Source organism: Microchirus variegatus (assembly GCF_963457635.1).
Source record: "Microchirus variegatus genome assembly, chromosome: 9".
NCBI classification, from domain to species: domain Eukaryota; kingdom Metazoa; phylum Chordata; class Actinopteri; order Pleuronectiformes; family Soleidae; genus Microchirus; species Microchirus variegatus.
Window position 1 is genome coordinate 4,357,718 of NC_139810.1, and position 13,790 is coordinate 4,371,507.

The window sequence follows — 13,790 nt, forward strand, 5'->3', positions numbered from 1 at the left end:
GCTAATAAATCCACATGGCGTCATTAAACCTTTCATTGTTGAGAAAGGTTGTTAGCATGTTGGAGTGCAACATGCTAACAACTAGCCATATGCTAAAGAGGTCAGCCAGACAAAAAGCTAATGCTACCAAGCTGAAAGAGAATATCGCTACCTCGTGTAATGGCTAATAAATAAATCCACATGGCGTCATTAAACCTTTAATTGTTGAGTTTTTCTCCTCTAAAATGATAGCTAATCTCTTTAATAACACATTCATTCTTTCTTCTTTTCTGAATGTACAGCAGGCTGTAGCCTACGCTACTTAGCCTAATTCATTCATTACAATAAGTTTCCGAGGAATAGACTATCAACTTTCCTCCCGGGAGCATAACGGAAGTGGAACCAATAGAAACCCTTCTCTCATTCGTCAGTGTAGGCCCCGCCCAGAAATATATATATATATTTTTTTTTATGAAAATGAGAATAATCGTGTGCAACAATTAACAATCGTGATTCCCGCCAAAAAAATTTAAATTAGATTTTTATTCCGAATGGTTTTCAGATCGTTTTTGATACAGAGCTAAAACACTTTGTGAGGAGTCCGTACAATAACGTCTTCACATGCAAAATTGCTAACGTGCAAAAATTGCAAAATGTGTCGGCTTCTGTTTTCTGTCGTACAACCATATTCCTGTCTTAACAATTTAACATTATATGAACCAAATCTAGAAAATTGTCATTTGTAATTGCGTTGTAAATGCTAATGTTTCTCGCTACATACAACTGGAGGCACCCAGTTAAAAAGTGGCGATGTTCTCGATTTCAATAAAAAAAACATTTAAAAAGTGCCCCATTTTTCGTAGTGTGGATGTAGCCTTTACCTCGCCGTTGTCCTTCTCCGGTCTAATGCCTAACCACTGTCTCTCTGTCTCAGTCGGCTTGGATGAGCTTCACTTGATGTGACGGAGATGTTTTTTTTAACCGTGTCTTAACCACTTGTGCATCATCAGTCTCCTCTGTTGAAGCTCAGGCTCTGATCCTCGGGGGGCGGGGGCGTCATCGTCGTCATCGTGGTGGTGGTGTGAAAAACGCTGCTCACGCTTCCTTCCCGTTTGTGTGTCGCCACTCGTTTCAGAGTCCGTGGATGATCTGGGGGCCTGTGATCGCCGTGGCTCTCACCGCTGCCGCTGCTGCCGCCGTGCAGCTTAAGAGGCTCGCCTGAAGGCAACGCACGAGCAAATCCACCTTTTCTTTTTCCTTTTCTCTCTCTCTCTGCACTAAACCTGAAGAAACTTGCCCTCTTCTTATCATATCTGCACTGTTCATTCGGAGGGCCTCGTAGTTAATAACACTGTTTGATTTCCAAGATGTTCTACTGTCACGTCGACATGCAGTTTGTTTGATGTTTGAAGAGACTCCAGTTGTTTTAGGTCTGGTTTGGATAATCCATTAATGAATGTAAGACTTCATTCTAAAAACATATGATCATATTTTTGGGTTTGAACCACCTCCTCCTTCTCCCTCCTTAAATGTAACACACCTGTGTAACTGTCGAAATAATAAATATTTATCACAATAATCCAGCTCTCATTCGAGTACATTAGTAATTTACTGTACGTGAGAACACGCAAAACCATCTGTAGAGCTGCAACTAACCATTATGTTCATAATCAATGAATCATTTGGTCCATAAAATGCTAAAAAGAAAAAACCTGTTGATCGGTGTTTGTCAAATTATTCAGTTTTAATGGAGCAAAGAAAATATTTAATATAAAGCAGTCATAAATCTTGTTTAAATTATGAGAAAAAGCTTCAAATTAATTCATTAATTTAGAAATCGATTAATAATCACTTAGGGGGCCATTCAGCTGATTTCCTGGATCTATTTGATTACAGTAACCAGTTACCATGCCAATTTTCCAAATAACATTTGGACCGTTCCATCCTGCTGTATCATTAAAAATGTTCATGTTTACTTCAAATAAATGACATGAAAATAGTTACTATTTAATATGACCCTACAGTGTAACAATGCGACATTGTAACCAGTCAATTAATTCATTATTTAATCATATTTAATGATTCATACTCTCTTAAACAATCCAGCCTACATACACTTCAGACATTTTAAGGCTTGGGTCTGCGTCTATGCCGCTCTTTGCTTAGCAGAAGAAGAGCAGCGATGTTATCGGTGTGTTCCGTTTGTTGGAATTTCAGAATATAACAATGTGTAAAAGAGTAAGAATTGAATCAGCAAGGGAGAGAGGTTATTATTCATAATATTAATATTAATTAGTGCTGTCAAACGTTAACGGCATTTAACGGCATCAACGTCAATGCGTGACTCCTGATTGTTAAAATGAGTCTCCAAAGTAACCCTAAACTTTAAAAACAGAGGCACACATACGCAGTACACAGGTACGCTCTGGTTATTTGTAGCGCTGCTCTTTTCTTTAATAATAAACAGACTGCTCCAGTTCGACTGTAGGCGTGCTCACGGCACTAAAAGGAGCTAATACAGCTAACAGAGCTAACTGGTAAACGGTGCCTGGACTCCAGTGTTACGGCACGTAAACATGACGTGAATCGCGTCTTTTTCTGGTCAGTCGAAACGTGTCATGCGCTAATGCGCGTTAACCTATTGCGCAGCACTACTTTAAAGGTGCATTATGTAATAAATCTAAAGCAACTGGCCATAAAATCCTCCTAATGTGTCACAGAGACTCAGGAATAATGTTCATATAACAAACTGAACTCACCAACAACAACAGTACAGCCAAAATATTTGCATTAAAAAAAATCTTTTGCAGACTGCAAATCATGTTTATGTTTTGAAATCATGTTTTGGCATGTGGCGCCACCTACAGCCATCTACCAATCATTGCAGTCAGTAGAGTCTCGGTTGCCAGTTACGTCAGAAAACAAAACCTAAAAGAAATTGGTATTTTGAATTTGAATGTAGTAACCGTTTTTGGCCACATTCTTACATATGGCACCTTTAATATTATAGTGTATATATAGTATGCTATATATAGTAGTATATACTTCACACACTTGTACACACTTCAATCACATGGTATATCCTGGTATATAGAGTAGAACAGTATTTGTGATTTGTACCTCTGGAGGAAGCTCGCGTACCACTGGTGGTACATGTGCCATAGTTTGAGAACCATAGTACAAGATATTAAGAATGGTAAATTCAGCCGTTTTATTGCCAGTCCTTTAAGTAAAAAACGTCTTTATTGAAGTGTTTGGACGTGTGCACAACGATGGTCTCACTGACCATGACTCTGAAAAGACGATTAATTTCACAACCGGATGAGACGTCTGTTTTCAAAACGCTGTTGTGATGCCGCGTTGATGTGGTTGATATAAATCCAGAGGAAGTGGATGAGTCGTTTCACGTCCACTCCTCTTTGTGGTTGCTGTATCAGCTTTTTTTTCTTTGCTGCGTCATGGTTCTGTCCAAGTAAGGACCAGGATGATGATGATGATGATGATGTTCATGTTCTCACTCGCATGATGAAGGGATTGAACTGTGCGTGTATGTGTGAGGACCAGACAACATAAACCATAAAGAGTGAGGACATTTTGTCTGGTCCTCACAACTTAAAGTGTTTTTTTGAGGGTTAAGACTTGAGTGAGGCATTTAGCTGTGATGGTCTGTCTGTCTGTCTGTCTGTCTGTCTGTCTATCTGTCTGTCTATCTATCTATCTATCTATCTATCTATCTATCTATCTATCTATCTATCTATCTATCTATCTATCTATCTATCTATCTATCTATCTATCGTGCTAGTTAGCTTTCTATCTTTCTATATCTATCTATCTATCTTTCTATTTAGTGTGCTATCTATCTATCTTGCTAGTTAGTGTGCTAGTTGGCTTACTATCTATCTCGCTAGTTAGTGTGATATCTTTTTTCTATCTTGCTAGTTAGCTTACTATCTATCTCGCTAGTTAGTGTGCTAGTTAGCTTACTATCTATCTATCTTGCTAGTTAGTGTGCTAGTTAGCTTGCTATCTATCTTTCTTGCTAGTTAGTGTGCTATCTATTTATCTATCTCGCTAGTTAGTGTGCTATATTTTTTCTATCTAGCTAGTTAGCTTTCTATCTATGTTGCTAGTTAGTGTGCTAGTTAGCTTACTATCTATCTATCTTGCTAGTTAGTGTGCTATCTATCTATCTATCTATCTATCTATCTATCTATATATACATATATATATATATCTATATATTAGATTAGATTAGAATTATGGTTAGGTTAGGGTTAGACAAGGCTTTGTTTCAGCTGTCCACTCCAGCTGTTTCAGTGTGTGTGTGTGTGTGTTGTATACCAATATTTACATATCTTTGTGAGGTCCCAAAAAAACGTACAAACCAGTCTTTGCAGGGACCTATCGTGCTAGTTAGCTTTCTATCTTTCTATATCTATCTATCTTTCTTTCTATTTAGTGTGCTATCTATCTATCTTGCTAGTTAGTGTGCTAGTTGGCTTACTATCTATCTCGCTAGTTAGTGTGATATCTTTTTTCTATCTTGCTAGTTAGCTTACTATCTATCTCGCTAGTTAGTGTGCTAGTTAGCTTACTATCTATCTATCTTGCTAGTTAGTGTGCTAGTTAGCTTGCTATCTATCTTTCTTGCTAGTTAGTGTGCTATCTATTTATCTATCTCGCTAGTTAGTGTGCTATATTTTTTCTATCTAGCTAGTTAGCTTTCTATCTATGTTGCTAGTTAGTGTGCTAGTTAGCTTACTATCTATCTATCTTGCTAGTTAGTGTGCTATCTATCTATCTATCTATCTATCTATCTATCTATCTATCTATCTATCTATCTATCTATCTATCTATCTATCTATCTATCTATCTATCTATCTATCTATCTATATACATATATATACATATATATATATATATCTATATATTAGATTAGATTAGAATTATGGTTAGGTTAGGGTTAGACAAGGCTTTGTTTCAGCTGTCCACTCCAGCTGTTTCAGTGTGTGTGTGTGTGTGTTGTATACCAATATTTACATATCTTTGTGAGGTCCCAAAAAAACGTACAAACCAGTCTTTGCAGGGACCTATCGTGCTAGTTAGCTTTCTATCTTTCTATATCTATCTATCTATCTTTCTATTTAGTGTGCTATCTATCTATCTTGCTAGTTAGTGTGCTAGTTGGCTTACTATCTATCTCGCTAGTTAGTGTGATATCTTTTTTCTATCTTGCTAGTTAGCTTACTATCTATCTCGCTAGTTAGTGTGCTAGTTAGCTTACTATCTATCTATCTTGCTAGTTAGTGTGCTAGTTAGCTTGCTATCTATCTTTCTTGCTAGTTAGTGTGCTATCTATTTATCTATCTCGCTAGTTAGTGTGCTATATTTTTTCTATCTAGCTAGTTAGCTTTCTATCTATGTTGCTAGTTCGTGTGCTAGTTAGCTTACTATCTATCTATCTTGCTAGTTAGTGTGCTATCTATCTATCTATCTATCTATCTATCTATCTATCTATCTATATACATATATATACATATATATATATATCTATATATTAGATTAGATTAGAATTATGGTTAGGTTAGGGTTAGACAAGGCTTTGTTTCAGCTGTCCACTCCAGCTGTTTCAGTGTGTGTGTGTGTGTGTTGTATACCAATATTTACATATCTTTGTGAGGTCCCAAAAAAACGTACAAACCAGTCTTTGCAGGGACCCCACAACTTTAAAGGGCCTTTTCAGGATAAGACCTGGTTTTAGGGTTAATGTTAAGGTTAAAGTTAGAGTTTCGGTGGTTAGTTGTGATGGTGAAGGTTAGGGTAATGAGCTAGGGAATGCCTTATGTCTATGATGTGTCCTCACTAAGTTATTAAAACAAGAGAGAGAGAGATAGAGAAGTGTGAGCTGATTGAGGACAGACTCTATATAAATCTTCATACGAGGATCTTTCTCTGCAGAGCTGCTGAATTTGTTCTGCTCTACTTTACATGTAGGTCAATGGTCGTAGAGCGCAGATGCAGCCGAGTGGCACCTCATTAGGCCGTTATTTACATAAACATGTAACATGTATCTCTCATTTACATTCTGATTATTATAGTGCGTGTTGTTAAATAACAGACAAGAGCACAGTGAACAGCTGGGGTCTTTTGAATCATGTGAGGTGTCTGAAATGTTGAAAACCTTCCATAAACACAGGCAGTCTCACTATTTTCTTTCCCTCTTTTTGTGATGGAATATTCTGGTTCATCAGCTCAGTTTCCTCCCCTCAGTAAACACACTCTCAAAGTGCTGCTGGTGATTGACCGATGGCTCCTGAAGCTTCTTGGTGTCACGTCATGGTTCCTGTGTGGTCTGTGGAGGAAAGGAAACCCTCAGGTCATCATCACCACTAACACTCACTCACTCTCACTCTGCCTCCATCATGACACCCAGTGGTGACTTTTAAATATGGGAGCTTGAGCCAGAAAACACATGTTGATGTATGTGTGTGTGTGCGCGTGCAAAGTTTTACTCCTGTTCATACACAACAGAAGAAGATGGCTGACATTATCTATCTATCTATCTATCTATCTATCTATCTATCTATCTATCTATCTATCTATCTATCTATCTATCTATCTATCTATCTATCTATCTATCTATCTATCTATCTATCTATCTATCTATCTATCTATCTTGCTAGTTAGTGCTGTCTATCTGGCTAATTAGCTTTCTATCTATCTTGCTAGTTAGTGTGCTAGTTAGCTTACTATCTATCTTGCTAATTAGCTTATATCTATCTTGCTAATTAGCTTTCTATCTATCTTGCTAGTTAGCTTTCTATCTATCTTGCTAATTAGCTTACTATCTGTCTATCTTGCTAATTAGCGATCTCGCTATCTATCTTGGGGACCGTAACTATGTTCCCCGGGTCCTATGTTCCCCGCTTTGTATGTGACCGGGGAACATAGGACCCTTTCTCTAACCCTAATCCTAACCCTACCCTTTTTCAAAAAAAATGGTCCTATGTTCCCCTGTCACATACAAGGTGGACCTTTTTTGGGAAAAACGGGGAACATAGGACCGGGGTAACATAGGTACGACCCCCTATCTTGCTAGTTAGTGTGCTAGTTTGCTTACTATCTATCTTGCTAGTTGGTGTGCTAGTTAGCTTACTATCTATTTATCTTGCTAATTAGCTTTCTATCCATCTATCTATCTATCTTGCTAGTTAGTGCTAGTTAGCTTGCTATCTATCTATCGTGCTAGTTAGCTTACTATCTATCTATATAGTTAGTGTGCTAGTTAGCTTACTATCTATCTATCTTGCTTATTAACTTTCTATCTATCTTTCTAGTTAGTGCTAGTTAGCTTTCTATCTTTCTATCTTGCTAATCAGCTTTCTATCTATCTTGCTAATTAGCTTTCTATATATATATCTTGCTAGTTAGCTTTCTATCTTGCTAATTAGCTATCTATCTTGCTAGTTAGTGTGCTAGTTAGCTTACTATCTATCTATCTTGCTAATTAGTGTTCTATCTCTCTTGCTAGTTTGCTATCTATCTATCTATCTATCTATCTATCTATCTATCTATCTATCTATCTATCTATCTATCTATCTATCTATCTATTGTAGCTAACTAATTTTAAAGGAAAACATAAAATTCAAAACAATTTGTAAAACCTAAATATCACATAAATGCATCACTACTCACAGACTGTAAACATGAATAATAATAAAACATTTTAAGTTATAAAATATATGATATGATAATAATATCATTTTTAAAAAAGAGCACAGACAACACAAAAGATAAACAGCGACGAAAACAAATTGTTAGAGAAGTTGCTGTGATGAAAGTTTCATAACATTAACTTTGTCTATTTTTGGTTTCGTGTGCGTTCTCTTTAAAAGATTGACTGAATACTCTGGTGGCCCCGTTCCGTTCCCCCCATCAGTAATAATCAATGGGTTTATCCAGAGCAAACATAATCTGCTGTGACCAACTGCACTAGTTCACAGGGTCCGTTATTTTATTTCAAATTTCAGAAAGATGCACATATACTGTTAGACTGCAGCAACTCTGCTTTCTGTGAAACTGATGAACAGAATCTCATGTTTATCTGTGACTGAAGGAACCAGGAAGGGGGAAACAAAATCATCTTATCAGTAAGTTTTTACATTCTTTATAAAGAAATACGAATAATTACATTTGATTAAATGTGTAACGTGACATACAGCATCAATAGAATCTGTCACCTGTTTTTTAAAAAGCTTGTCATTGTCATCATATCATTGAATAAATGTATGATACTGACTTGGCCCCTCCCCCCCGACATATCCATGGCAATGATGCTGCATGTGTGTCATGTGTGTTTATGTATATTCCTAGGTGTCGTCGCCATGGGTGCAGATTTAGATGTGGTGAACCTGTTTGTCATTGCTGGAGCAACACTCGCTGTTCCCATTCTGGCCTTTGCAGCTTCCTTCCTGCTCTGGCCCTGTGCACTCATTAAAGTTTATTACTGGTAAGGTGCATAATGTGTGCTGTCCAGTCCTAGTCTACAAGGTCACATGGTCAAGGACTGGATTTTGTCCCACATTGTTTACACCAGAGGCCTCAACAACATTGTTAAACTTGCAGCCCGTCACCATTTTATTGTGATCTATATACTGTCCCTTATTAATACGAAGTCTTTTAATTTGAAATTACTATCTATCTATCTATCTATCTATCTATCTATCTATCTATCTATCTATCTATCTATCTATCTATCTATCTATCTATCTATCGTGCTAGTTAGGTTACTATCTATCTATCTATCTATCTATCTATCTATCTATCTATCTATCTATCTATCTATCTATCTATCTATCTATCTATCTATCTATCTATCTATCTATCTATCTATCTATCTATCTATCTATCTATCTTGCTACTTAGCTTACTATCTGTCTGTCTGTCTGTCTGTCTGTCTGTCTGTCTGTCTGTCTGTCTGTCTATCTATCTATCTATCTATCTATCTATCTATCTATCTAGTTAGGTTACTATCTATCTATCTATCTATCTATCTATCTATCTATCTATCTATCTATCTATCTATCTATCTATCTATCTATCTATCTATCTATCTTGCTAGTTAGCTTACTATCTATCTTGCTAGTTAGCTTACTATCTGTCTATCTATCTATCTATCTATCTATCTATCTGTGCTAGTTAGCTTACTATCTATCTGCCTGTCTGTCTGTCTGCCTGTCTATCTATCTATCTATCTATCTATCTATCTATCTATCTATCTATCTATCTATCTATCTATCTATCTATCTATCTATCTATCTATCTATCTATTGTGCTAGTCAGCTTACTATCTGTCTTGCTAGTTAGCTTACTATTTATCTTGCTAGTTAGCTTACTATCTATCTGTCCGTCCTTTCGTTCCCCACATGCTCCTGCTTTTTTCTTGAAAATGTGTCTTACCTCGATGCACAAACCCATAGAAAAACTTAATGTAAGATTTTTAAAGATGAGGAAATGAAGTCGAGAAGATGAACCTTGTTAAAAATGTAAACAAACTAGCTCTAAAGTCCATTATCCCTCGGCCCAGATTTAAATCCCACTGAAGTGTGAGTTCCTCCTCAGGTACTGGAGGAGGACTCTGGGTCTGCAGGTACGCCACGCAGAATGTGCTGGAGGTGGATATCGCTTCTGCTTCTCGTACAGAGGGAAACCTGGGATGAGACCGTCCATCTTAATGCTGCACGGCTTCTCCGCTCACAAAGACACGTGGCTCACCCTTATTAAGGTCAGTGTTTAGAGGATAGTGATCTCATGTTGTTACGACACACAGACTCAAGTCTTGAGACCAAAATCAGAGATAAAATGTACACTACCGTTCAAAAGTTTGGGCTCACTTAGAAATTTCCTTATTTTTCAAGGAAAAGCACTTTTTTTTCAATGAATATAACATTAAATGAATCATAAATACACTCTATACATTGTTAATGTGGTAAACGACTATTCTATCTGCAAACGTATGGTTTTTAATGGAATATGTACATAGGTGTATAGAGGCCCATTTCAAGTGTTCTAATCAGTGTTGGGGTAGTTACTCAAAAAAAGTACTTTGTAAATTGTAATGAGATTACTTTACTAGTTACTGGATTTGAAAAGTAACTTCACTACTTGTTACATTATTTTTCCTGTTTCTTAATTTACCGTGTAGCTATATGGACAAACATCACTTAGCCTGCCCACATAGTGTTTATTATTGTATAATGTGTATAAAATGGCATGTTAAACCATACGATCCAAAGCAGACTGGATAATTTCTGCGCAGTTTTATCCCCACATCTATATATGACACATACATAATGATCTTTATGACGAGGATCGAGTACAGTCGCGATGAAATACAGGGGATGCGAGTAGATCTTAGTAAAACGTTTTTGACAGATTCTCAAGAGCGCACTTTTCATTGTTTTCACTCCGTGGTCTCAATGCACACACATCACTTAAACGGATCAGAACTTTACACACAGGCAAACACGGCATGGGTAGCGCAGAAAAGCGCGTTACTATAGTCAAGTAAAGTAGTGCAGTTACCAATATTTTTAGTGTAATGCGTTACTTTACTTCGTTACCCCAAAAAACGTAATATTGTTACTGTAATCCGTTATATTGACACTCGTTACCCCCAACACTGGTTCTAATGGTACATTGTGTTTGCTAATGGTGTTAGAAGTCTATTGGATGATTAGAAAACCCTTGAAAACCCTTGTGCAATGATGTTAGCACAGCTGAAAACAGTTATGCTGGTTCTTTGACGAAAGAGCAAAATGATTATTTGGAATAAAAATCATTATTTCTAATCTTGTCAATGTCTTGACTATATTTTCTATTAATTTTTCAACTCTTTTGATGAATAAAATTGACTTTTAACGGAAAACACAAAAAAACTGTATAGGTGAGCCCAAACTTTTGAACACTTTTAGTGTATAAAACATAAAGGTACAACTATTAAACACTAAATGATTGCATTTATCAGTAAATAAATGACACTGAAAGATGTTAGTGATGTTCACGGCATCCATTGATTTAAATATTCAGCCCATATTAAAATAAATATGTGTCAGTACCTCGTACACCACAGTTTTAAACGACGCTTTTGCCTCTTCTGCTCTAGTATCTACCAAAACATCTGCATCTCGTGTGCGTGGACATGCCCGGCCACGAGGGAACCACACGCACCAACGCAGAGGATTATTCCATTCAGGGCCAAGTCAGAAGGATCCATCAGGTAATCCGAGGAGAGTATTTCTCTGTAATTGTTGCTGAATTATTCCACTGAAAATGTGTTTTTGCCCCCGTTTCAGTTTGTGCAAACCGTTCGCTTGAACAGGAAACCTTTCCATCTGGTGGGAACCTCCATGGGCGGGAACGTAGCCGGGGTTTACGCGGCGTCTTATCCCTCAGAAATCTGCAGTGTGACGCTCATTTGTCCAGACGGTCAGTGAATGTGTTCGTTTGTGTACAGTGCCGTTCAAAAGTTTGAGGCTCACCGATACAATGTTTTTTTTGTGTTTTCCATTAAAAGTCACACTTTTATTTATCAAAAGAGTTGCAAAATGAATAAAAAATATAGTCAAGTAATTGACAAGATTAGAAATAATAATTTTTCAGCTGTGCTAACATCATTGCACAAGGGTGTACCATTAGAACAATGGAAACGGGCCTCTATACACCTATGTACATATTCCATTAAAAACCAGACGTTTGCAGCTAGAATAGTCGTTTACCACATTAACAATGTATAGAGTGTATTTATGATTCATTTAATGTTAGATTTATTGGAAAATAGGGCTTTTCCTTCAAAAATAAGGACATTTCTAAGTGACCCCAAACTTTTGAATGTTAGTGTAACATGGCAAGTTTTGCAAATTACCTGAAGATGTAAGAACTTGCAAACTTATTTAAAGGTGCATTATGTAATAAATCTAAAGCAACTGGCCATAAAATCCTCCTAATATGTCACAGAGACTCAGGAATAATGTTCATATAACAAACTGAACTCACCAACAACAACAGTACAGACAAAATAATTGCATTAAAAATAAATATTTTGCAGACTGAAAATCATGTTTTTGTTTTGAAATCATGTTTTGGCATGTGGCGCCACCTACCACCGTCTACCAATCATTGCAGTCAGTAGAGTCTCTGCTGCCGAGCAACCACGGGTTGCCAGTTACGTCAGGAAACGAAACCTAAAAGACCTCGGTATTTTGAATTTGAATGTAGTAACCGTTTTTGGCCACATTCTTACATATGGCACCTTTAAATATTGATACAATACAGCGCATCAATAGAAAATGCTGATTTTATTTCCTCCTGCAGGCGTCCGACACCCGTGCGAGACCAAATTTGACAATCACCTGCAGGATCTGGAGCACAGCAACTATTCATTAAACATTCCTCTGATCCCCACCACACCCGAGGAGATGGAGGACATGTTCAGACTGTGTTCCCATGTTCGCTTCAGGATCCCTCAGCAGGTTCAGAACTAAAAACAGCTTCATGAATGTTCCCAGTGAGTGATCACATTGTGTGTGTGTTCAGGTTTCTACAGCTTCTTTTTATCATTTAGATTCTTCAAGGACTGGTAGATGTTCGACAACCTCACAACACGTTTTATCAAGAAGGTTCGTTCACTACGTCGACTTCCCGCGTGCTGTTCACGTGGTCTATCAGTGATTAATATGTCTTTTTTTTTTTTGCCTCCCTCTTTAGTATTTATGGAGATCATTGGTGAGGAGTCAAAATATGCCTTACAGGATCACTTACATCTGATCACTGCACCTGTTCAAGTGATATGGGGCAAACAAGACCAGGTAACTATGACGATGGAGCGATCTGAAGGCTTCTCCATTTCTTTGAAACGTATTATTGCACCCACTGTTGAACCTGTGCTCAACCAACAAGTCAACATCATAGACCTGGTAGAACCTGATAATGTAATAATAACCCCGATAATGTCATAAAAACGTGCACTTGAGTCCTTTAAAAATATAGTATATTCCCAATATTGTATTAATTTTTTTACTGATAATATTGCATTAACGGGATGTTATTACATTATTCATTAGGTTAGCCTTAATTTCGCAGCTCACGATAATGTAATAATTCACCACCTGTACACCTGGTAAAAAAAAAGGTGTACAAAAAGGTATTTTTATGCTTTAAAAAAAAAAAAAACATTACAGAGAGCAAGAAGAAATCTCAAAGATGTGCGGCCATCTGCCTCAACCGATTGGGGTGAAAGGAAAAATGGGGGGAGGGGGGACAGAGGAGAGGAAGTGTAGAGAAAGGACAAAGTGTCGTTATCCTTCATATTGTTTGAATGGAGAAACATAATTACACATATAGATGTGATCATTATCCCGTACCTGTGGCAGGTGGTGGACGTCTCTGGGGCCTCGGTGATCGCAGAGGCGCTGCCTGGTTGCAGAGTGGACGTGCTGGAGAACTGCGGTCACTCGGTGGTGATGGAGAGGCCGTGTCGCACTGCCAAGCTCATCCTGGACTTCATCATTGTGCAGCAAGACGCCAGAGGCTGCACCAAGAAATCTTCCTGAGCAAAAGACTCTTCATATATATAGATATATATATCTATATATATATCTATATATGCATGAACATGCAAATGTACACACTTGACACAAAATGTTTTAGGCAATGTTTGTAGACTTGGTGTTTTGGTGCATTTAAATAGAATAAAATAAAATCCTAAAATGTATTCAGTAGCACAAACACAAGATATTTAAGGTGCAATGGGT

At 37.3% G+C, this 13,790-nt stretch overlaps 2 protein-coding genes across 6 annotated transcripts in view; both read left to right on the forward strand.

Annotated features, from left to right (window-relative positions):
• slmapb (sarcolemma associated protein b) overlaps window positions 1-1,922 on the forward strand; it is an 18,770-nt gene extending 16,848 nt beyond the window's left edge. For 2 of the 5 annotated variants that reach the window (XM_083894608.1, XM_083894607.1), the window contains one exon: window positions 1,115-1,922. Coding sequence is in view for 3 of the 5 variants with exons in the window: in XM_083894607.1 (XP_083750733.1) it covers window positions 1,115-1,201 (87 nt within the window). In the remaining 2 variants the exon portion in view is untranslated. Of the gene's footprint in view, window positions 1-1,009; window positions 1,074-1,114 lie in introns of those variants that run through there. The other 3 variants (XM_083894611.1, XM_083894612.1, XM_083894609.1) reach the window with 2 other exon arrangements.
• A 6,130-nt stretch (window positions 1,923-8,052) lies between these two features.
• abhd6b (abhydrolase domain containing 6, acylglycerol lipase b) lies at window positions 8,053-13,664 on the forward strand. The gene is made up of 9 exons (XM_083894616.1): window positions 8,053-8,129; window positions 8,353-8,488; window positions 9,601-9,763; window positions 11,144-11,257; window positions 11,334-11,466; window positions 12,352-12,509; window positions 12,602-12,656; window positions 12,745-12,845; window positions 13,410-13,664. The coding sequence occupies exons 2-9, from the start codon at window positions 8,364-8,366 to the stop codon at window positions 13,587-13,589; spliced, it is 1,029 nt and encodes a 342-aa protein (XP_083750742.1). The 5' UTR covers window positions 8,053-8,129; window positions 8,353-8,363; the 3' UTR covers window positions 13,590-13,664.
• The last annotated feature ends 126 nt before the right edge of the window (window positions 13,665-13,790 follow it).